Genomic DNA, 26,538 nt, shown 5'->3' with positions numbered 1-26,538 from the left:
AGTATTTCCAAGCTGGTATCTAAAGTTTCAAATTATGTCTGTATATGGTTTTGCTGTGTTTCCAATATGGTATCTAATGTTTCAAATTGTGTATGCAAACCAGTCTTTTGCACTTCCATCTGTGTGCACCAATCTCTCACTTAGCATATCTTTATATTGTGCGAATTCATTTAGTGTGAGGTTAATTTTACTGCCCCAGTCTTAAATAGCACGACTGTTTATTTCAGTTAGGACGAAATCGCCACAGGAAAAAAAAAGTCTGGCATGATGCCACATAGTCTGTTTCAACTCGGTAAACAACAGATGTGTCGTGGCATACAGCTAGCCATACGAGGGGGAAGAGATGCTCACGCAGGTCTGACTATGCTATCGGCTGTTGTACAAACATCAGCTATGGCAAGTTAAGTTGCGGCTATGAAGTGTAAAGGACCAAATGTTTTTACATCCGTGTGTGTGGCACCGTGCCGTACCATTGTCGCCCGTCTAGAAGACAAGCCCATGATGAACTTCAGTCTAGCCAGTGGCAGGTTAACTCGCATGAACAAACACAAGCAATGTTTGCCCATTCGTCTGCCGGTAACTGTACTTGTGCAAACACCTGCAGTTGTAATCATAGTGGAATAATTGCTTTCAAGTGAGAGCATAATGCTTCATGTTTAAGTATTTGAGACAAAACTAAAGTATTACAGTGTGCAGAATGTCATGAAGTCTTCACTTATATTGGTGGCACTTTAGTTTTAAGAAGTCAACTGTGCACACAATCGTATGAAATAGGGACAAACGTTTATATAAGTCTGATGCTGTTGGTTGAAGTTGTAATATTTAACTGATACCGGAACAGAAATGAACAGATGATTCAAGTGGAAAAGGTTGTTAAATGAATAGTTTAATGAAAAAAATCACAGGCATGACAGGATTGATGTGAACCAAGCTGTGATAAATGAATAAGCACTTTAATTTTTTAAATATTAAAATATAAATATCCGGATAGTAAAATGGGTTTCATTGTCAGTAAAGTATGGTTTGTGGAAAGATACGCGACGTGAGTTGAAGGTCACGCGCGGGCGTGCAAGTTCACCAGCCTATTGACGATAACTACCTCCCATTACACGATGTCATATTTCTCATATAAAGTATTTAATGGTAGGCTTATAAAGATAAATGTTGTGACACATTTATAGTTGAGTGTTATTCTACACATTTATATTACGTAAAGAATATTTCTCTACACATTTTGGAACACATTAAGTAAATTAGTCTTGCTATTTATGGAGACCACTGCTTCAGAATACGCGGTTTCGGATAGCACAAACATTTTTAGGAGCGTATTAGTCGTGCTAAGTGAGGGATTGGTTACTCAGTGTTTGCATTGTTGTTTCGAGTCTGAGCAGTAAGATGTTTATGATTTTTCAATTAAGTTTACTCAATTTAAATAAGTGCAAGTTTAATATCCATATAAAAGCAAAGCAGCACTATATACAAACATATATTCTACTTACTCGAGTAGGAGATAGTAGTGCCCTAACACTAACAAGACTAAAATTAAAAGCATCTCTCTCAGAATCAGAGTGGCCTTTGCTCAGGGTGTGTCTTCAGGCTTGCAGGCAGTGGCGACGTGCAACGAAGTCTTCAACAGCAAGCAGAGAAGTGACACTTGTTCCCTTGAACACCAGTATATGTAGGCCTCATCGGGGTGGGTGGGGGATAGAACCAGGAATAACAGACTTTGGGCATTGTCTGAAGTTCCAAGGCTATGGGTGTTGGCATGAATCCGAGATGATACCCAGCGACAGCGAAGCTGGATGGCGGTGGACTGGCAGGGCCGCCCAGTTGCATCAGTAGGACATGTTCTGGGCTGACCGGTTGTGGCAAGACCCGGCAATAAAGTCACACAGCTGGATGTCGAAGCGAGTTTGCTGAGAGCAACTTGATGAGAGAAAATACAGTAAGCCAATTGCTTACAAACTCCCAAATATGAGTGGGTGGCCAGCCGTGCCACATCATTACCCTCCATTTTGTAAAAGAAGTGATACCATGTGTACACTTCTTTTATAACAGTGTGTAAAGTTCTAAAATTTTCAAGACGAACAGTTGGCATATAAATGGGGCGAGCCAAGTGATGTAGAGCGGCTCGTAGCTCACTAGGCTAAAATTGCAACCAGCAGGCAGCTGCTGATAAGTTCCTATCTTTTGTTGGCAGTAATGGCTGACAGGAACTTTATTGGTTCTAAAGGAAGTCTGTAAAGTACCAGAAGATAGAGGCGTCCAGAGTACTGCCGAATGTGGATTGTTTGTTTTTACAATGTTGTTCGGAGCAACTGGGTCTCCAGTGGTTATTTTCTTTGAAGTTATAAGAGATGCCCTGCGTCCCGAATAATGAATTTATATAAATTTATCTAACAAAATTATTTTTCAAAGAAAATACCAGTACATACGTGAATTTACCGATCAATCTCCTTCTCGTAAAATATGTGTATGTTGTAACTAAGTTGGTTGTTCTTTCTGAATCATTTTGAAACATAAAACATCATTAGTTAATAATAACACTGTACATAATAATTTTTTAAAGGAATACATTCTTGTAAAGATGCGGTCATTAAATAAAAATTAGAAAGCATCGTTCCGAGGTAATCACCATTTCGTAGATGTATATTCAAGTTGAATAAAATATTTTACATTAATAATTAATGAATTTGCAAAGCTAATTTGTTATGGGATACTAGACAATATTTGTATTTTAGATTAATAATATTGAATAACATCATTTTATCTCACATGGACTGTACCATTCTCTTACTTTGAGACATTATTACTTAAAATTACTTCCTATTTGAATTTTGTCTTTTACCCAGAGGACATCGTGGGGAGCAGTGCTAGGGCATGAGCACAGCTCCCTGCCTTCTTCTGGATTCCTCGCTTGTCCCATGGTATGATTGGTTCATGTGGGTCTCAAACATATGGTCATCAGGAAGGGAAGATGTCATTGGATGTACATCAAGGTGACGAGTATAAAATTCAAGAGGATTATTACACCAATAATCATTCCTACATTGTAAATGTACTTACCAAGAATCTCTAGATTCTTCACTTTTTGCAACTCAAAAAAAAAAAATCTTTTATTTTTGTTTTGCAATCTTCTAACTTTGTTAAACTGAATATTATATTAGGATGTGCAGATGATAAGAACTGTATTTCCTTTTGACTTAGAAGTTAAATTACATAATTAAACTTAACCTTTTTTTTTTGTAAGGTGTGACACCTTATTACTAAACAGGAATACTTGAATTAATAATTGAACTAATAGTTACTTAATATGCTGCAACTAATCACCTGAGACAACACTCCTTGAGCTTTGATCCATTCCTTCTCAATTTTCCTTCCTTGCTCATTATTGGGACATATTTTTGTTATCTTTAGCTTTTGGGGAACTAAATAGATTATTATTATTTTCCTTTCATTAATCTTATAAAAAACAAAAGAAACTATCACTAACTATCTCAGATGCATATAGTGATTAATCGTGTTCCAAGCCTGAGCTAAACAATTAGGAACTTTATTTATAATATTGTGACTTAGTGTTCACTAGTTCACGGTTTGATACCCTTTGTTTTATGCCTGTTAGTCTTTTGCTGTGTTTATTTTTTCCATTTAAGGTAGTTGCATTTTGCCTTTGTGTCTAAGTTGGTTAGTATTACTGGCAAGAGGGTTTTTTGGAATGATCCAGTAGGTTTTTTTTATATGAAAGTAGTGTAATATATATATCAGTATTGTAAACATTTAGAGACTGAAGTATTTGCATTAATAAAAATTTTATAGTTATGTGTTTTTATATGAACCTTTTGCTTTTTAAAATGTGGGGCTTGAATTTGATTGCTGTGATCGGTCACATATGAAGTCGCAGGGTAAAGAGGTCAGCGGTGGGGAAAGGTGGAGTTCAGCTCATCGTTCGAGGCAGACGGTTGGTGCGCATGAATGATGTGACGCAGCGAAACACCTGACAGGCAGGCTGAGCGATTGCCTCGCAGGATTTGATGTGTCTGACGTGTGATAGTTTAAGTAACAGGCATTTTTCATTGAGTTTATGAAATACGTTAAACTGTTTTCATGTAGCAGCAAAATAGGACACAACAAGTTAGGTACATTAACATGTTACAGGAGTTTTAACTTCTCGTAAGGGTGCAGGAAGTAATAGTAAGGATGCAGGAAGTAATAGTATCATCGCTTCGCTACTAGTGCATTGGCATTTAGAGAGTGGTATTAAATTTGAGGGCATAAGTTCCTGGTATGACTTATGGTCTGAGTATATAAGAGCTGGGGTCGTGGCTGTGTTTTCGGCCAGTACGCCATACTACGAGGAGGCAATAACCAAACAGCTATAATAAAGTGACAGCACTGCCAATGCCCTTTCCCTAATCAACTGCTACCTGCTTCGAGCCCAGTCATGCCCCACAGAATGTATCTGTTGCGGAAGAATTTTACAAGTTGGTTTTTGTGCTCACAGTTTACTGTTAAATGCACACAAGCTTTAAAACTATTATCATACAGCTCCGAACTTTCATTGTTTTGCTTTCCCCACCTTTTTGAGAGACTTGAGACTTTTTACAAAATATAAGAAAATATTTAATCAATAATTATTGTAAGAAGGACCTAGTTTAAAGGTTAGTGTACAAGAACCGAATATATGTAGTAGGATTTATTATAATATTTTTATAAAATGAATCCAGTACATCTTCTCTATGAGAAAGGCTGTTAAGTTGAAGAATTATAATATATTTATTAAAAGAGATTTAAAACAATTTTTGTTTTGTTAGATAATTTAATTTATTCTGTTGCCTGCAATCATTTGTAAGTATCACATTTTTGCTAAATAAATTGTAAAAAAAAAATTTATGAACCTACTGGCTCATACATTTAACGGTAACACAAAGATAACGATACATAATGGTTGTTCACCATTTTTTTAAAACAGTTTATTATAGCCATTATGATATTGAGACCCTGTCCTAGTGTGTGGGGATGTGTAAGAGGGTCGTACCACAATGTCTAAACAACCGCAGGACAAAAAAATGTTATCTCCTTTGCATTTTGTAATATTCTGTTCTGTCATCAATTCATGATACTATTTTCAGACAATGCTACATAAGGATTCTTTGTCACTTTCTGAACAAACTTATTCAATGTTTTCTCGAATGTCGGGAGAGAATAAGCCTTAAAATCGTAAAATTTCTATTAGCTGATCTCAGACGAAACACTATTATAATTTGGACACTAGGAAGGTTTGCTAAAGCATTTACTGCTGACACTTTATAAAATTCATAGATCTGATCTATTTTAGTCTATAAATTAAGGATGTTCCTGAAAGCAGTTTAAGAATTTCATTGAAGCGTTTTGGATTAGTTAGTGACCTTGGTGATTTACCTGTTGAGGTCATGTCTAGAACTGTTTTGATCTTCTTAATCTCTTGTTTGTATAGGTCAAGTGTTTACTTTAATTCCCTAATACGATTAGCATGTCTAACTGCATGCTCTTGTTAAAAAATGTATTTGTATTTTGTTAAGCTAATTACAAAATAAACACAGTTCAGATTCCAGACCAACAACGCTTTTATTTGCAGTTTCACTTGTATTTTTACTGTTTACACACTCAACGAAAAACAACCTTCGGCCGCCATATTCTTTCACGTACTACTATAGTCAAAAAACACTTTTTCATGTACACACATGATTACAGCAGTTGACAACAAAAATAATTATGGACTAACTACGAAACGAAAACTGAGGATTGCATTTTTTACATTATTACAATTCCCAACACTCCCCCTTAATTCTCAGTTTTTGTGTCCCTTTTAGTTCTCAGGAAACTATTTTACTTGCATGTGTTTTGAATTTTACACTTTGCAGTGGCTTCGTAAAGATGTATGCTGTCTGTTTGTCACTGGAGCAGTAATACACTTTTACTATGCCTTCGCTTACCTTCTCATGAATGTAATGGAACCGCACATCTATGTGTTTAGACCTGCGGTTCACCACCCCGTTCTTCATCAAACTCAATGCACTCTGATTGTCCACATGGAGCTCTGCTGTCACCTCTTCACCCAGGATCTCCTCCAACACAGCTTTCATATACATCAGCTCTTTCGTACACTCAGCTGCTGCGATGTACTCCGCCTTTGCAGTGGAAAGTGCGACCACTGGCTGCTTTCTGGTGCACCAGCTGATGGGGCCTCCACAGTAGAAGATGACGTACCCTGTGGTGCTCCTTCTGGATTCTTCGTCCCCAGCAAAGTCAGCATCACAGAATCCAACCAGTTTATTCACAGGACTGCAACCTTCAAATTTGATACCCAGATATTCAGTGCCTCACAAGTACCTCACAATTTGCTTGATTGAGATAATGTCTTCTTCGGTTGGTTTCTCGACACTTCTGCTGCAGCGATTCACTGCAAACGCTATATCTGGCCTTGTCTTATTGGACAGATACATGAGACTTCCTAACAACTCTCTATACGGAAAAATCTTGTTTAGTCTCTCTTTTTCTTCTCCTTTTTTCTCCACCGCTGGAGTTGGGACAGGCTTTGTTCAGACATGTTGTAGGCTTTCATGAGCTGAGTCACAGTCCCTGTCTGGTTGAGATGAAGACCTCTTTCATTCCTGCTAATTTCCATTCCCAGGAATCTGGTAGGGTTTTTCTGAACACTCACTTCAAATTCCTTCTGCAGACTTTCCAGTAAACTGTCTACAGCTTTACTGTCCTTGCCCACTACAACACCATCGTCCATATACAGACCCAGGATCACAGAGCCATTACAATTTTTAAACACACAGGGTTCAGACTTCAGCTGACGCATACCAGCTGACTTCAAGTGGTCTGTAATTCTCTTATTCCACCTTGCAGGAGCTTGCTTGAGGCCGTACAATGACTTTGTAAGTCGGCACACACCATCAATGTTCATTTCCTCTGGGGGATGCATATAGACAGGCTCTTCCAGATGGCCATAGAGGAATGCTGTTTTGATGTCAAACGTTCTCACCACATACCCTTCGTTTTGAGCCATGCCTAGGATAGCCCGCATGGGTCCGCTGTTCAAGACTGGGCTGTAGGTTTCGCCACAGTCAATGCCGTTTACTTGTTGACACCCTCGTACGACCAACCTTGCATTACATTTCCCATCCTCCTTCCTTTTTAAAAACCCATTTACTGGTCAGTATCTTTTGTCCGGTTGAGACATCTTTCTTTTCCACAACTGTCCATGTCTCATTTTCCAGCAGCGATCTCTTCTCTTCTTCAACGGCTGCTTTCCAATGCTTTCTTTCGGTGCAGGAAGAAACAGCTTCTTCATATGTCAACATCACATAATCTTCAAATCTCGCAGGGATCCTTCTGTTCCTTCAATGTGCTCTCCCCTGTTCATTCACAGCATTTTCTGTCAGTTTCCTCACTAATTTCAAATCCATGAAATGATTCGTCACTATCTGTTTTCATCATAATTTGACATCCTATCTGCTTTGTCTTCATCATTTTCTTTCTCTTGTATCTCATTCATCATATCACCCTGTTCCTGTAGCACTGGCAGCATTAGCAGAGGGTCGCTTGCTTCTGTATGAGTGTCCCAGCCATCTATGCACACCACATCTCTTCTAACCACAATTTCTCTTCTATTTGCATCCCACTGCCGGTAACCCGTTCCCGTGTAGCCCACGAACAGCAGTTTTTCACTTTTTGACTTCAGTTTCAACTGGTACTTGTTAATCTTTGCATACGCTGCGCATCCAAATATTCGTAGGTTAGAGACATCAGGTTTTCTTCCATACCACAGCTCCGCTGGGGTTTCACTCCGGCCTGTTGTTGGGCTTCTGTTGATGAGATAAGTTGCTGTATATGCAGCCTCACTCCACAGTTCTTCCGGCATGCAGGAGTCCAGCATTAGTGCTCTAATCTTGTCCATCAAGGTTCGGTTGAAACGTTCGGCCATTCCTTGGTGTTGAGGTGTATATGGAGCAGATGTGTCGGCAACGATACCTTCAGCTTCAATCCAGGCTCTGAGCTTCTCATTCACATACTCCTTGCCATTGTCTGTTGCAGTTTGTGGACTTTCAGATTCCACTCCCTTTCTATTTTCTTCACATGCTGAATCACTAGTTCAGGGACCTCCGCCTTTGATTCGAGCAAGCAGATTTCAGCAAAGTGTGTGAATCCAGCAATGAAAGTCAGGATATATTTCTTCTTATTCCAGCTATGTGGTGTAATTGGCCCCACCAAGTCGGAATGTAGTTTTTCCAGGGGTTTGCTGGCTTGCGCCCATTCTTTCACGAACGGAGCCCTTGTCTGTTTTGCTTGTATGCATATTACACATGGTTCATGGTTCATGGTTCAGATCTCCACTCCTCAACGTCATTCCTTTCACAAACTTTGATGCAGCTTTGAGACGATCTTGACTGATGTGACCCATTCTTCTGTGCCAAATTATTTCAGGATTTGTACTTTTGGCCACCACAGCTTCCGACAATGTGTCTTTGGGAATTATTACCACATACAGTCCATTTGCACTTCTTTCGCCTCTTAGCATCACTTCATTATTTTTGATCACTGTCACTTCATTCTTTGAAAATTTCACTTCTCCCCCATTTCCTGTGGTTGACCCCACCGACAATATGTTCTTACTGAGCTGAGGGACTTACAATACTTACTTCACAATACTTGTTTTCACAACAGTCTGTCACTACTTTCCCTACACCCTCTGCACTCATGCTCACAGAATTTTTCGCAAGGCCTATATTCATCCTAGTAGCTCTCGGTTCTTCCAGTAAGTTTTTGTTGTAGGTCATGTGGCATGACGATCCTGAATCCAGGATCCATTCAGTGTCTGCTAAGTCACAGCTCGCTGTCATAAAGGAAACTGGTGACCCCTTGTTTGCCTTATTTCGGAAATAGCAGTCCTTTTCTTCATGGTTGGTTCTTTTGCATATGCTACAGTTCTTCACTTTTCTTGGACACTCCCTAGCCATATGTCCGGTTTTGTGACATGAGAAACATCTAATAGTAGAGGTACCTTGCCTTTTATTCACTGCAATAGCTCTGTGAAACCCCGCTAAGTGTTTGTCTGAACCACACTCGTAGCATCTTCTTGCGTATTGCATTCAGCTTTGAATGCTACTGCATCAGTTTCGGCCCTGGAGTCAGTCTTTTTTCCTCCGCCACCAATCGTGTTGCCAAATTTGCCAGAGTTTTGCTTCCATTGGAGTGGATTCCCATGCACTAATAAAATAGCTGTATCTTTCAGGTAAAGTCGTCAGGATCCTAGAAATCAACATATGTTCTGGAACGTTGTTTCCCAGCGCCTTCAACCTGAACACCAGGTTTTCAAGCTTACTTACATGCGTCGCCAAGTCTACCCCTTCTGTGTATTTATAAGCAAAGAATTTCTGCATTAGATTGAACTTCTGCTGCGAAATGTCCCATTCATATACGTCGCACAGTTTTTTAAACATGCTTTACGCATTTTCACACGTAAGAATATGCGTCAGAGGAATCCTGTCGACAGTGGCTATTATTATCCTTTGTGCTTTCGCATCCTTTTTGATGTACTCCGCATAATTTTCACTGTCTCACTCTGGTAATTTTGTTTCTCCAGTTACGATGTCTTGCAAATCTTGTGACTTGAACAATATATTTACTTTGAACTTCCACAGCTGAAAATCACAAGGTTTCTTTAATTTTTCCACCAGTGAAAGTTCGTTCACTTCGGAGTGAGCCATTTTTGTATCATCGCAACTATCCTTTTAATGCATCCACACTTTTTTGCGCGATACTGGGCCCATAACCTGTTAAAAAATGTATTTGTATTTTGTTAAGCTAATTACACTATAAACACAGTTCATATTCCAGACCAACAATGCTTTTATTTGCTGTTTCACTTTATTTTTACTGTTTACACACTCAACAAAAAAAAAACCTTCGGCCGCCATCTTCTTTCACCTACTACTATAGTCAAAACACACTTTTCCATGTACACACTTGATTACGGCAGTTGACAACAAAAACAATTATGGACTAACTACGAAACGAAAACTGAGGATTACATTTTTTTACAATCTCAGAAAGATCATTAACTTCTTCTTGGAAATCCACCTATCCGTTTATTATATAATAATTTTATATCTTAAGAATTGCTGTCAACATTAGTTTTTAATCCTTGGATATGTAGCGTGCACGTTAGGCATCCTGTTCCCTCCAGTATACTTGCCTGTTGGAAGGTAGACTAGAAGTGTCAGCATGGTTTGCAGAGTGAAATGTTATATGGTATGTGATCAGGTGCAATGTAAGGATGTGGGAGGCATATTGTATACTCCAGTATATTTTTCATTTGGAAGGTAAAGTAGTGGTGATGGCAGTGTTGGTAGTGTTGCCAGCATGGAGGGTGACAAGGCATGTGTGCAGGTGCAAATCATGGGCGTGGAGAAGCATTCTGTTTGTTCCAGTATACTTTCTGGTTGTAAGGTGAGTAGGATTGACATCATTGGCAGAGCCTGAAGTGTGACATAGCATGCAAGCAGGTGTGCCACATAGGTGCTGGAGGCATCCTGTACACTTAAGTAAACTTTCCTTATAGAAGATATATTAGGAGAGATTACAGTGTTGGCATGTTGGCAGCGTGGATTGTGATATGGCATATTTTTAGGTGTGCAGCTTGGGTGAGGGAGGCATCATCTCCATTTAAGTTTATTTCCCTATTGTATTGAATATTAGGAATGACTACAGTGTTGGCAGCGTGGATTGTGACACGGCATGTTTGCAGGTGCGTGGCGTGGGTGCAGGAGGCATCGTGTCCACTGCCTACTGTCTCCTCTATAAGCTTTTTACTCTTAAGCTGACCAGGAAGCAGATCAACGGCCTCATCACGCACCCCGACTCCCCCTACATCCGCGGCCTGGGCTTCATGTATATCAGGTCAGTGTCTCTCCCGCTTGCATGCTTGCTCACAGTTCACAGTTCGACCAACTGTTCCGTGTTTGTATTACACCTCTGATACATTTAACTATTACCATTTAACAATATTACTTAAAAGTAATGAAAATTTTACTGGATTAAGTTAGATTTGTGTTTCATCATATTTATAGAAGTTAATATGCTGGAAATTAGTTAATGAATTTACCTGCAAAAGGGTTGCCTCTGCATAAGGGTCGCTACTATAATTTTGGGCATAAAAACTTAACATTTTCACCGCAAGGGTCACCCTCAAATAAGGGTAGCACCAAATAATTTGTCTTCACTGCAAGTGAAGTCTTTGTGTTCCAAGTATCACCTTATTGGTGCAGTCCTGTGACCTTAAGCATAAGCTACACAGACCCCAAAAAATATGCCACTGAGCAAGGATGCTTTTCTGAAAAGACACAATTTCAGCCAAAACCCATAATTCCTTAAAGTAATTAATCCCTACTAACGGTGTACTGTAGATGGACAAAATATTTACAAAAAGGAAACTAAATAAGGCGGTTAAGTCATGAAAAACAAATAGGTAAACCCAAAAATAATTTATTACACCAAAAGAGAAATTTTCCTCAATTACTAATTGGATTACTTTTGTTCCAAAGTTACAATAAAAAATTACACATAATGTGAAACAATTATACGTAACAGCCCAAGTTACAAAACACCTACTTTGTTTGTCATTCAAGCCATAAAGAAAATGATTAAACCTAATTCTTTCCGTCAAACAACTTTAATGACAAAAATCTACTATGTAGTCTTCGCCAACAAAGTTAACAAAAAAAACATTATGTATTTTTAATTATAGTCTTCCAGACATCGACTTCTCAAATGGAATAAACATGAAGTAATTATGTCCCTACAACTGCTCAATACAAAATTTTTTTTAAAAATGATATAAATTATGAGAAAGGACAGTCCAATCCTTGCAAGATGCTATTCATTTTCGCGCTGACTACTGCTTAAGTCTCTTGGTAAAGTTTCCTAACTTTACAAAGTCGGGTAGCACCAAGACAACCCCAGTTTATCTTTCAAATGAGCTGACAACCCCAGCATAAATAGGTTACGCAAAATACAACGAACACAGCATTTGTTTTTACTTGCAATCATGTACCATGTTCAAAAGAATATGATGCAGCTATTTACTGTATTAGAAAATAGTTTCCCTCAGATTCACGATAAATTACACCACACCATTATGAGTCAGAAGGTTTTAGCCTGGGTTAAAATATACTGTGCGCCGCATATGTCACTATCAGCTGTGTTGCTTACAGCACCTGCTAGTGCCAGGTGGCTAAGGTAATCTCATCTACAGTGCAGCGCCTATAGCTGTCAGATAAGCACAGTCAAATAGGAACACTTGCACTGCGTAGTAACTGTGGCGCCGGTTTTACCTTTCCACAGCATAAGCCCTGGTAAAAATATACACTAGGCACTCTTAGAAAAATCTGATATGGTGTTTATAGATTTTATACTAAAAAGTTATACAAGCGCCAACAGTAAATACCAAAACTATCCAAAAAAAAAAAGGCCTTCACTCACACCGAAAGACCACATTTATTTAAAAATGAAAACCCAGGTCTGTGCCTATCTGGGATGTGGCAATGACTTACTTCGTTTAGCGACATTGTAAATAGAGAGGGTAGTAGCCCAGTTTAAAACATCCCGCACCGAAGGCGGCAGCAGCAACGCCTGCCTCTGTAACGAGTAGGCTTAACTCCAGCAGCTCAACCCATACTTCTCAGCAGCCCGACCCATACTTCTCAGCAGCCCGACTACTTCCTCGTCGGCAGCTCGAGACATTCTTCTTCGGCACGCTGTCCAAGCTTCTCCTCTTGCTCGCGAAATCCACCGTTGCGCACTGTCGCGATCCAGCGGCCGACCTCCGGCAACACAACACAGTCGCTTCTGCTTCAGCTTGCCAACTTACCCACAACAACTACCAGAAACTTCAAACTAAAGTTCAAAGCTAAAAACCTGCTTTTTAGAGATAAACCATTTATCTTTGCTAGTTTTAAAAATATTTTAAAAAATTACATTTTACGGCTAAAAATAAATACAACATACCAAGATTTAGCTTAAAAAAAGGTAACCAACTGAAACATATTAAAAACTGTAACCAAAACAATAAAATAAAATTTTAAACCTAATGTGAAAAACATCGTACAACAATATAGTAGGGTTGTGCGATTCCAGGATTTTCAGTTCGATTCGATTCCGATTCGATTCTCACCACAAGAGTTGAAATTCGATTCCGATTTAGATTCTTTGGGTAACTTTATCTACATAGTTTTTAGTCTGGTAGGACTAACTAAAAAAAAATTGTGTTTATTTTGAACCATATGTATTTAACTTAAATGTATAAGAAATGCAATTCTGGAAGATGACTGCGGCCCTTAAACTTGCTACAATTTTCATCCATTACTTATTTAATCACTTCACCACTGTTTAAAGATGTCAAATGTTACCAACGGTAAAGTCAGCTGCCTCACTGGAGTCACCGAAATGGTGCGATGTGTGCTGCACTAAGAAGTATAATTTATTAATTAACCTACATTTGCACATATGACGTATGCAGCATGGCCTAGCCAGTAGGTTTATTTAAATTAAAACCAATAAGTAACATATATTTCTTTGTTTTTTTCAACAAGATCTGTTCGCCTAAAAACGGGAAAAAATACGTAAATATGATTAATTTATTAACTTCACGAAGTTAAACCACACAACAATGATCGGCTTTTATTAAGTTTTGTAAAATGCAAAAGCATAAACAATAAGCAGTGCTTCGATACTGACAGAATGTTACGATTCAGTGATTCGATTCCTTTTTTTTTTTTTTAATTGTTTGAATGGTTAACGGCTTTCGCCCACAACCAGAACTAAATCATTCCAATCTTTATCATTTCGTAGCAATCATATCTCTTATTGTAAATAAAGATCCATGCCTTACCCGGGACTCGAACCCAGAACCCCTCGCACCGTAAGCCGGTGTGCATCCGACTACGCTACGGAGGCCGGCTATTCGATTCCTTTGTGTCGGCACGCGCGATCTATGATAAATGGCGGCCTGTCACGGTAGCCTACAACTCACGTAGTTTCGGTTCCCTACCACGTTCGTGCAACTTCTGATTTCTCTCAAAAATTGAAATTAAAAAAAAATCTAAGGGTTAGGTTAGGTTAGGTCAGTCACAACATGCTTGTTTTCATTGGAAACTTCTGATTTAGCGGCTGAAGTGGCGTTAATACCAAAACGCAAAACTTCGGAAATCTTCGGAAATTCTTGCAGGGAACCGAAACTACGTGAGTTGTAGGCTTCCCGGCATGTCAACTGGTCTACATGTCCGGCACCGCTAAAATATTTTTTTGTCGTGAATGTTTTAATGTTGGTTATTCTGTAAACAGAAGACTGTCACAGAATAGCGATCTTTGTAAATGTATGGTTGAACAAGGAACTATTTTAACTGTTAACATAAAATTGTGCATTGATGGTTGTAAAATTCATTTATAATATGTGTTATTTATTTTTCAAAACAAATAAACCAACAATATTTTTTTCCCGTGAAACGTGAGAAAGGGTCATGAGTAATATGCCGTAAGTAGGCAGAAATAAAAATGTTTGAGCATATTGTTAAACTATTTCATAAACAAGCAGTTTTCGTAAGGTATTTATTTATCTTTGCAAGCCTAAACAGTTAGTGGTTCTGAACGTGTAAATTATATTATACACGATCTTTGAAAAAAATTTAATGTTCGGCCTAACCTATATTTCATAACGTTATTAAATTTGCTTGAGGGAAAGTGCGCGGCAATTTTACGAGTTACATTAATGATAATTGACGAATAAATTTATTTCTAGCAATCAGTTAAACGGTAACCGTCAATTTCTTTCTTCGATTTTTTTACTTTTGAAAAATTTGCCAGAATTTTTTGATTCCAAATTTTAGTTTCGGTTCCGGGTTCAAATAGTTGAGGAATCGAATCGAAGTTGAAATTATCGAGTACCCGCACATCCCTACAATATAGTAAAACAAAAATATGTAAACTTCCAATTTTGTGGCACCAGGTGGCATTTTGCCACCTAAGGAATACAGCACTGGTATTGACCCTCAGTTCTTTGTTTGCATAGCCTCATGCACGCTCACACACACAATATTGCTTTCTCTCTGCAATTTTTATTTTTAGATTTTTCTCTGCCCTTCTGGTCTTAGCAGCACAACAAACTTTAAGGTAAATATGTATTGTACGGATTAGCGCCAAAAAAAATCTTACAAATATGAAATAACTTTCATTATATGCTATCTTACGTCCTCTTTTCAGAACCGCCTGCGGAGATAAAAAAATCCAATTACTTTATGAGATATTGAATTTTTTAATCTTCATTTTTTGGCGATTTTTTTAAAAAAAATTTTTCAAAATCCGAAAATACCTTTATTCTGTGCTCTTAAACTTCCTCTTTTCATTAAACCCGGCTGAGATAAGAAATTCCAAATACTTTTGGAGATATCAAATTTTTTAATTTTCATCCTGTGCACTCATGCAGCGATAACAGTTGCTTGTTTACAAGTATGATTTTTTTTTTTGCGATGTTCCCGAACGGAGAAACCTAAGATGCACATAAAGTTCTGCCATTCCCGATTACACCCGAACAATTCACCTTCGGCCAACCTCGGGTTTATTTATTAATATTTATATTTCTCTGTTTATTTTAATGTAGCTATACTAACCTAACTAACCATCCAAAGGGTTATAAAGTGTTTTAATGTAGCTAACCTATCCGACCACTTTTAATATTTCAATTCATTTTTCCTGCGCAAAAATAAATAAATCCCGAGGTTGGCCGAAGGTGAATATTCGGGTGTAATCGGGAATGGCAGAACTTTATGTGGATCTTAGGACTCTCACGTGAACGAATACATCATGTAAAAAGAAACTTACGTGAGTTTATTCTGTTCATCCTTTGTCCCGGTTTGTTAGGTCAGGTCAGCTACATTATAAATACTTTAAAACTAAACAACCAATAAAATTAATTTTATTATTTTTAATGTCCGTTCAGTTTCAAAATATTTATAATGTAGCTGACCTGACCTAATCTACCTTTGTCCCATTTTGTTAGGTCAGGTCAGTTACATTATAAATACTTAAAACTATACAACATGTAAAATAAATTGATATTATTTTTAATTTCCGTTTATTTTGAAGTATTTATAATGTAACTAACCTTACCTAATGGACAATTTCTGTTATTTAGACATTCACGCGCACACGGCAAAATATAAAATGGCGACGGTCAAATTATTACACACGTCTGGTATAGCAAAATAAGAACGGCCATATCTCCAAAAGTATTTGGAATTTTTTATCTCCGCAGGCGGTTCTTAAAAGAGGACGTAAGATAGCATATAATGAAAGTTATTTCATATTTTTACGATTTTTTTTGGCGCTAATCCGTACAATACATATTTACCAACTTTAAACTTGCCGGCGCTAATTGGGCGGGCGGCAATTGAGGTATCTGCTGCACTGTTTACGGAGCTACACACTGCTGCTGAGATATTTTTATTAAACTAATTATAATTACTAGTGAAGTTATATGTATAAAAAACCAACATATGTTAGTTATTTATGCACATATTTAACCACAAAATGCAATATTATAATTTTTATAACCTTAAGTGAAATTTAGCATAAGGTCGCACTACATTTTTGTATACTAAAAATAGGCATAAAGTGTGCAATCCATACGCGGGTAAATACAGTAATGTTCCCTTACATTACTGTCTAATGAATAGCATTAATGCTGGTGAAAATTCCCTTCATGGTAGTCTTTTACAGACATGTACATTTGTTTTATTCTGATAAAATGGTGCAAAAATAAAGAATTTAGTACCTACAACTCCTTGATTTCTTGCTTTTGAATGGTGAAAAATCCAATGAAAGGACTTCAACCTCACCTACAAAGTTACATTGCAATAATTTCCAATATTAAAATTGTATGAAGTTAAGAATTGTTTTCATTTGCCTAAAAGAAATTTCTACAGTACAATCATTGGCATGGTAAAAATTTCAACCATAACATTATAGTTTTCTTGTAAAACAATGTGGATTTTGCTAGTTAAAAGATTATACTTCATCTCCTACTTTATATTATATGCTAAATTAAACACTCGTCTGCTCAATACATTTTCATAGTTATACTTTTAATGTAATAAACTTGTGTCATTTGATTTAGCTTTTAACACACATTTAGCAATTCCTTTTATGTAATTAAATACTTGGTGCTGTTTAAATAAACAAAACTATTTATAGAAAAATTATTTATTTAGCCAATTTAGCAGAAACGTAGTAGTTCCATACATTTAATTTGAACTACGACATTAAACAAAACCATGTCTAAAGGCTTCCAAATCCATTTTTATTTGCTTTTGATGAAGTTAAATTCAAAAAGTAAGAATTATATTGGTATTTTATTGTAAAATAACTGAGTAGCTATGCGCAGTCTAAAGTATGTCTTATATTTGAAAAGTATTTACGAGTTTTGTTCAGAAAGTCGTATAAATAATTCCTATAAACGCCTGAGGGCATTGGGGAGGGGCGCCACTCAAGGCCATCCCCACCACACTCAGTCTGAGCCTGGCCACTCTATTATTCATTTGGGTTGTCACTCGCCTATTCCAATTTGCCTATTTTTCACGTGCCGTTGGCAAGGTTTTTCTCTTTTTGAAGAGTAGGGACTAAACATCTAATTTTTCGCGAAACTTGGTATGAATGGCTGTGAAGTTTTTGAGTCTTTGAGTCAAGTTTATGGAGAAGATTTTTTGAAGGGACTAACCATTATCAAGTGGTTGAAAAGGTTTCTGGAGGGCCATAAGCATAGCTGCCAACCATTACGGTTGTCCGTAATTATTACGGTGTAGTGACATATATTACTGAATTACGGGTTGGTAAGAAAGTATTATGGATTTTTTTTTACAAAAAGCAATTTACGTGATATATGTTTACTATAGAATGATATCGCTGACGCTGTGAGTACGATAGCTATCGCTGTCGATATCTTGCAATAGTAGCGCTGTTGCAGCGATTTTTTCAAGCAGTCTCGGCATCTTTTTCGTGTTAACTGTAAACATGGCCGTTATGTTTGGATTGCATGGGCGACGCGTCACTTATTTTACCGTTTAAGAGTGGCAGCGTCACTTATTTTACCGTTTCAGAGTGGCATTGAAAATACGATGAAGCGTGCTGCTGTGCGGAGTGAAAGTACTAGCAAAAGAACACCTGTATTACAAAAATGCCGGGACATTTATGCAAGTGAATGGCCGTGTTTTTCACGTTCATCTGTGTCTGAGAATCATGTATTCTGCAACGTCTGTAATAGTGATTTTTCGGTTGCCCACGGAGGTAGAGACGACTGCCGAAGACATTTTGAATGCAAGAAACACCGAGATTATACGAAAGTGAAATCAGACAATTAATCAATTTTGTCTTTTTTTGTAAACAGTGGCGATACGGATGTTACGAATGCAGAGTTGTTGTTCACTTCATTTCTAGTTGAGAATAATATCCCATTATCGGTCTCCGACCACGCAGGTAATTTATTTAGGGCTATGTTTCCTGATTCAAAGATTGCAAGACGAATGCATTGGTTCAGCACATGACAAGTGAATCAAAAAGAGAAATAGTTTCTATTTTGCAGCAGGTGCCGTTCTCGTTGGCAACTGATGGAAGTACTGATTCCAATTCTGTGAAGATGTACCCTTTGGTTGTTTCGTTTTTCAATTCAGCTCGAGGTCAGGTATCTGTTGTACTTTTGTCGGTTTTGGAAACTAGTGACAACACCGGGTTAGGAATTTTTTCAGTTATCAATAAAGAGCTCTCTTCTCTCAGTATTCCATGGGAAAACTGCATTGCATTTGCTTCAGATAATGCAAACACAATGACAGGTGAAACAAAAGGAGTAATATCCTTTGTAAAAGAACACCACCCTGCAGTTGTAATGCAGTGCTGTTCATGCCATTTAGTACATTTGGCAGCTCAGAAGGCATCCTCACATCTGTTAGTAAATGTTGAAAACTTCTTAGTGCAACTATTTTATTACTTAGAAAAAAGCTCTAAGAGGAAGAATACTTTGAAGGTGTACCAGGAATTTTGTGGGATGAAAAGTCACAAAATTTTGAAGTATGTAAGTACACATTGGCTTTCTTTGCTTGATTGTATTACTCGGGTTGTAGACCAGTGGGAAGCCTTACAAATGTTGTTCTGTCATGGTCCTCTTCTGAAAGTGGATTCAACAAATAAACAGCTGTTCTCCCAGTTTTTAATTCTGTTAATGTGTATTTACAGCAGGAAGCCCCTGTCATACACATCTTGAGAAGAAAGTTTGTTGGTCTTCTGACAGACTTACTTATGAGGTTTGTCAAACCATCTGCTCTGAAACTTGGAGCCACTTCAATCACAGAGGTTGAATTTCAGAAGGTTAAAAATCAAAAGTCTGATTCGGAGCGGGTGATTGGTGCGAAAACTAGGGCATACTTACAGGAAAAGTCTGTAAAAGATATAGATGTTAGAAATTTCTATTCTTCTGTGAGGGAGTTTTATGTTGCAGCTTGTATTTACATTTTAAAAAAGTTTTCTCTTACTGACGTATTCTTAAAACATGCAGAGGAAGCTGACATTTCTGATAGGCAAGATGTTTCATTTACTTCTGTAGAGTATTTCGTCCATAGATTTCCAAAACTTATAGAAGAAAGTCAGCGTGACAGGCTCGAAGAAGAGTTTGCAGCCTATCAATTCGAAAATTTCACAGACGACATTGTAAATTGTTCAAGGTCTGATGAAAGTTGGTGGAAAATAAGTCAGTTGAAAAATGAAAGTGGTCAAATTAAATACAGTGCCCTAAGTAAAGTAATGTTTGCATTATTGAGTGTCCCTCATAGCAATGCCTCCACAGAGCGAATTTTTAGTTCTGTGCGAAAAAATCATACTGAATTTAGGCCGTCATTGTCAACAGAGTCTCTTTCTGCACTTCTAATTCAAAAAGTAAAGACTGCATCAGATGGGGAAGTGTGCTTCAAAAAACATTTTTCCCAAAAACAGTTGCAGGCTGCAAAACATGCAACGAAACAACATCTGACTTCAAGAGTTTAATGTTAGTGTAAAGTGTATGACACATACAACATTGACATTTTATTTATGTGAAGAGTGCATTTCTTCATTTCAAAATGCTGTTATCAGTGGGCCTATGCTGAAAAATGTAGTTTAATGTATGTTCTGTAGTGTTATTAACAAGGGTGTTGGGGATGGGGTGACTAAACTAACCCCTCCCCCCCCCCCCCCCCAGGAAACTCACCACACCGAATCCTGGATATGCCTCCGAGTGATTACTGATGACTGGCATGAAAGGTTGGCAGCTATGCATAAGGTTTCTAAGACAAGTCTTGTTTAGGATACATTTTCACTTCTGTTTGTGATGAAACTGTGGAAAGAATTTGCGATTGTGTCTTACAGGACTGTTGTTTAGCAGTCAAAATTATTTTTGCAGAGCTTTCATTGAGCAAGACAATTGTTTATTAGATTTTAACAAAAAAACTGGAAATTATGTGTGTCAAAATCATTCAAAAGCTTTTGTCTTCTAAACAAAGGGCATGTGGAGAGGCATGAGATGAGGACTGGTTGGGAGCTGAAGTGGTTGAAGACTTTCTTGACAGGGCTATCACCATAGATGAGTCTTGGTTCTACGAATTAGGTTAAATTTCAAGACTGTGTGTGTGAGTGTGTGTAAGTGAATAAGTATGTGAGTGAGTGTGTGTGAGTGATTGAGTGTGTGTGTGGTTTTATGTATATGTGTGTGTGTGTATATATATATATACACACACTCAGTAGAATCCCGCTAATCCGAACTAATTGGGACCGAACCCTGTTCGGATTAGGGAAAATTCGGATTAGGCGGAATTTAGTCTTATAATGCCATATATTGTTGTTTTTTTGAGGCTTATTTAGTGTCTTACGTCAAATACGTATGAAAGGTCAGATGAAAAATACATCTTTATTATTTAGCGTACATATTTAGTATCATATATAGGGATGGTGATTTTTCGTTTTCGCAAAATAGATGCGAAAATATGCTAAATTATATTTTTTCCGCTATAAAATGCGAAATCTAGACTATTCCGAGATAAATGCGAAATAAGGGTAAAAAACGTAGATTCGTCTATACTCTACACAATTTATTTACCGATTGTATTTTGTTTCAGTTCAGTATCAAAAGAAACCATCATTTTATGGCGTATTCAGCACAATTATCTTATTGTCACGTCATTAACAACAACTATTTGTTCGTAAATATTGAATGAAGAACAGCCATCCGTGCCTCGCGATTGTAAACAAAGCAAAGAACAACTAGCTGGAAGATTGTCCGTCATCTTGCAGAGTACAAGTTTTTAGGCCACCATATTGCGACATCTCTGCTTCGCCACGCTAACAATTGTAAGTCCCATTTTCTGGCTGTGTTTCACGTGAAAGCCGCGTTGTTGTGTAGTTTGTGGAAGGTGGTGTGTTTACGAATACGCGCATACTCGTGAATGTGTTGTATACTGTTATTTCTCGTGGTAAAAATGGGACAAAACGTAATTTTCATTCGCGATCGCATAAATGAATACAAAAGTGAACAGTTCTACGAAAGTGATACGAATATTTTAATGTGCAATTCATGTAATCGCTGACTGGAGTGGAAAAAAAAAAGATATACTTGAAAAGCACATTAAATCTGAGGGATGTCAGGGTGCAAAAAAATATTCACCGAGAAATCGGATGAAGAAAAAAAGTCGGTAAAACGAAAAACAACGGTTTCTGTCATGATCGAAAATAAAAGAAGGCAAAAATTGAAAAAACGAAAAAAAAATTGAAAAAACGAGTTTCAATAACATTATTTGGGCACTCTACATCAACTATGGCCATGAACACGGCTAAAAATTATTTATTGTAATTTTAAGTATTCAATTTATTGCACTCATAAGTGCTAAAAAGTTGTTTGGAAACCTGCCAAGATAGGCTATCTTTGTAGTTGTGCTTGATCTTTATTTCTGTGGTTTTTAATAATTAATATGTGTATTATTTAATGCTTTTTAAAAATATACTTTTCTTCAGTAATGTAAAATGAGAGAATTCGCTAAATCTTGTTTTTAAAAATGCTACAAAAAGCTAAATTTTAATTCAAATTGCTAAATGTTATTATTTTAAATGCTATAAATCACCATCTCTAATCATATAATATTTGTTAATTACTCACATAAACTAAACTGCGATTTCAAATATTCCGAGTTAACAAATCCAACAGCCTACATTACGTGACATTAGGTCGAAATGAAGGGCGGTTCGTGTGTATTAGCGGAAGGGCAGTGAGCAGTGACCTTCAACCAGTGTAAACAAAGCTCCCATTTTCCTTCCCGCAGAGGCTTACGCATTCCTCTCCTCTTCCATTCCCAACTATGATGAGTCGGACAGTCAGTGCTTCACATGCTACTGCTATGTCACCTGCTACTGTGCACTTGCCCTGTGTTTTGTGTAGTGTGGTTTTTTACATTCTGTGCTTGTCCCTGCTGTTGGTCATCATGACAAGCACGCGTAAACATAACTCGTGTACATTAAAAGAAAAACTGTAAGTGCTGAAAAGACTTGCTAAACATGAAAGTGCCACTCTGTTATCAAAAGAATTCAGTGTCGGCAAAGCAACCATTTCCGATTGGAAAAAAGAACAGAGGTAAAATTGAGCAGTTTTGTACTACCACACATGAAAAAATGATTGAAAAACGTAGCAAAACGACAGTGTCTTCTTACGGAAAACTGGACTGGGAACTTTTTTTATGGTTTACCCAAGAAAGACAAAAAGGAATCCCTATCACTGGCCCTCTGATTCAAGAAAAAGTGCTTCAATTGAACAATCTCATGGATGGTGATGCATCATTTACGGCTAGTTGCGGTTTCTTAGACCACTGGAAGAAGAGACATGGAATCAGGCAGCTTACAATAACTGGGGAGAAACTGTCAGCGAACAGCGAAGCAGCTAATGAATACCTTGAGGAGTTCAAAGATATCATTTCTTCCTACTCGCCACAGCAAGTTTATAACGCGGATGAGACGGGACTTAACTTTAAAGTATTGCCTACCAAAAGTCTTGCATCACAAGATGATCAGCAGCAGGGTTTAAACTGGATAAACAATGCCTGTATTAGCCTGCTGCAACGTTTCTGCCACAAATAAGCTTCTTCTGATGGTTATCGGCAAAACCACGGTGTTTTAAAAACATGAACATGAACACTCTCCCTGTATTTTACAGAAACCAAAAGAAAGCTTGGATGGATTGTGTCTTGTTCCAAGACTGGTTTGAAAAACAATCTGTGCCAAAAGTAAAGGCTTTTAACAAAGAAAATGGATTGCCTCCTAGTGCTTTGTTACTCATAGACAATGCTCTGTCACATCCTAAAGAAATGCAACTTGTTTTCGGTGATATCAAAGTCATTTTTCTCCCACCAAACATCACTTCTATTTTGCAGCCAATGGACCAAGGAGTTTTGCAGGCTTTGAAACAGAATTACAGAAAAATGCTTTTTCGTAGCCTGCTTGAATAGAATGAACTGACAATCTTACATAAACTCAAGAAAATCACCATCAAAGATGTCATTTACTGGGAAGCAGAAGCTTGGGAGAAAAAACAAAAGGAATCTTTACGGAAATCATGGAAAAATCTCTGGCCTGATTTAAAGTTTGTCCAAACGGCCTTCCCCCCGGCAAAAGAAAAGTTTGAACTTCAACTAGTGAAAAAAATTGTACCAGGTTGCGAAAATACAGAAGAGTGCGTTGAAAAATGGACGGCCATTGACCACTGTGGCCACGAGGAATACACAGATGAAGATATCGTAGCAGCTGTGCAGGGAAAGTCAACTGATCTCGATGCAGACGACAGTGAGGAGGAAGGGAACGCGCCGACTGATGTTTCTCACACTGCCGCAGCCAGTGCCCTTGATCCGGCTTTGCGCTACGTCGAGCAACATTCCGATGCAACCTCAACAGATGTTATGTTTATGTGGCGTTGGCGAAACATTGCATCTTCAAGCCGATTTAGTGCATTGCATTAAAAGGAAGATTACTGACTTTACCTCTTAGATAATGGTTTGCTTTTTAATGCATTTTTTTTGTGTCAATCCTGTACAGAACATGAATTCTACATATAGTATGTAAGTAAATTCAAAAATTTTCAATTTTAAGTACTACGTACGTAATCCTATTTTTTTCTATTTTCAGTTAGGCAGTGAAATAGATAAACTATATGTTTCTTATGTACATATTAATAAACATACAACATTACTTCAAAAAACTTGTTTTTCTTTACCTTTCCTATGTTATAAAAATTAAATTTTTTTGTCCTAGCCCTTTTCGAATAAGGCAGATTTTCGGATTAGCGGGGTTCAGATTAGCGGGACTCTACTGTATAGGCGGTGGAGCCTCCAAAATGACAATGCCCCTGCATAATCTTTGCTATTTATATGTGAGTTTTTGGTTTTGGAGCTACAGTATGAAACAGTCATACATATCTTGTACTAACCTAAAGTTTACCAAAAGCACAATAATTTGGTTATAAACTGTGTTCGTTAATTTAGTTTTATGCAGAGTGAATGATACAGAATAGAAATGACACATTTAAGTAGTTATTTCTGTCGAGAGGAATAACACAAATCCCTTACAATCTATCTTGATATTCACACACATAATTTTGAAGACATGACTGACTCTCATCCTGCAGTAACTCGTAGGTGCATCTTGGGAAGAACCATGGTCATCTCATTAGTCCGGTAGCTTAGTACGAAAATGTTTAGAGATTCATGGGGTTTTTTAGTATTTAGAAAATTCTTATTACTTAAAAAGACACCTTTGTTTAGTTTATACTTCTGCTTGATTGGCTCCAACCTATGTCATGTTTTTGTGAGGTGAAAATAAATTTTATGGAGAGTTTCTTCGTTCAGCAAAGCATTTATGAATTGTGTACGTTAAAAGTTTTGTAACTACTGCAAGTCATTACAAAATAATAACTTTTATTGACAATTTCTTCTTGGCATTTATTTCTGGGAGAAATTTTCTATTTGGAAATAATCTACGTATTAATAAAAAAATCTTTCAGCAACTCTCTTTTCTGTTATTACTTATTTAATAATACCTGTGTGGGTTTTTATTGGTGTATGTTGTTTCGAACTAAATTTTTTGCATGGCAGGAATGTTGCTAGGTTTTAAAGATAGGAAGGGGTAAAAAGGATAACCTTTTATTTTCACAATCAATTGTAATTGAGCGAAATTCATGTATAAATGGACTTATTTCGATGGCATTTCAATCCCGTAATAGATGTACTTTTTTTACGAATAAATGTGCATAGCCTATATAAGCCTACCACTCTTGTTCTGATTCACTCTAAACAGGACACATTTTTGCAATATTTAGTGTGAAAAACTAATTCCATTATACAGAAACTATGCAATAGTACCTACTTATCACAAAACACAACAAATAAGTAAAAAATTTCTACACAGGAAAATTTTCAATTTTCATGTACAGTAGGTAAAATGTTAAGTTACGAAAAATTGTAAATATAACTTTTATTACCTAATATTTAAGAAACTGACATTGGCAATCACAAAAGAAAATATAATATCTTTAGACTTAAAATTTAAATTGTAGTTCAATTAAAAGCTATTTCTCATCACGAAGACATGAATTTTAAATGTTGGACTGGCACCCGTGTTGCAATTTTTAAATATAGTGAATTGGACATATTCTTAAACCCATCTAATATGAGTTTATATAAATAATGTTTTTGTTTCCTTTAGAAATAAATTAAATTTCAATTAAATAATTAATTACTCGGTGATAAGCCTGCTTACAGTATCACGTCGCATATTTTTATCTGAATATACATCACATAATATAATAAGGTGAATAAGTTATTGCTGGTTTTAAATGTAGCTAACTTCAGTTGATCAGCCATTCATGTGGTTTTAAAGTATTTCAGAACCATAACAGAGCATCCATTTTGAACAAATCAAAGTTCCAAAGAACAACAAACTCTCAAATCTCTATTAGAATTGTGATTCCGCCAGCAAAGGAGATGGCGGAATAATTCAGACAATTTGTGAAGTAGTAATTCTGATGTGTCTCCAGTAGATGTTTTCAGTTTGTATGAGAGTGATGTTCTCAGTTGTTTCTTGTTGACGATGTCAGTTGAAACTATAGATGGTGATGCTCCAATGTTGATGGTAAGTAAGCACTGTCTGCTATCTATCCATCCATTGAGTAACAGACTGTCATTGCCTCTACAGAATAAAGATACAGGGAACACCCTAGGGGCTGTTGTTTCCCAAAAATCTAGCTACTTCTTGTTTCCCTGTTCTTATTGCTATGGAGTTTCCTTGTATGCCACGCAGTATTATTGAATATGCCCTAGTTTTTTTGCAGGCAAAGCACCATTCATGACATCCTGTCCTCTGGAACTTGGAGCCTTGATTACTATTCAG

General features: G+C 37.2%; 1 protein-coding gene across 3 annotated transcripts in view; it reads left to right on the top strand.

Moving 5' to 3' along the window:
* The window catches only part of LOC134527312 (pre-mRNA-splicing factor 38B), a 168,808-nt gene that overhangs the window by 42,966 nt on the left and 99,304 nt on the right, over nt 1-26,538 (top strand). For all 3 annotated transcript variants that reach the window (XM_063359868.1, XM_063359866.1, XM_063359867.1), the window contains exon 4: nt 10,796-10,947. In XM_063359868.1, coding sequence (XP_063215938.1) covers nt 10,796-10,947 — 152 coding nt within the window. The remainder of the gene's footprint in view (nt 1-10,795; nt 10,948-26,538) is intronic.

This window comes from Bacillus rossius, chromosome 1, assembly GCF_032445375.1.
Source record: "Bacillus rossius redtenbacheri isolate Brsri chromosome 1, Brsri_v3, whole genome shotgun sequence".
Lineage (NCBI taxonomy): Eukaryota > Metazoa > Arthropoda > Insecta > Phasmatodea > Bacillidae > Bacillus > Bacillus rossius.
This window is presented reverse-complemented; position numbering and strand designations above follow the sequence as displayed.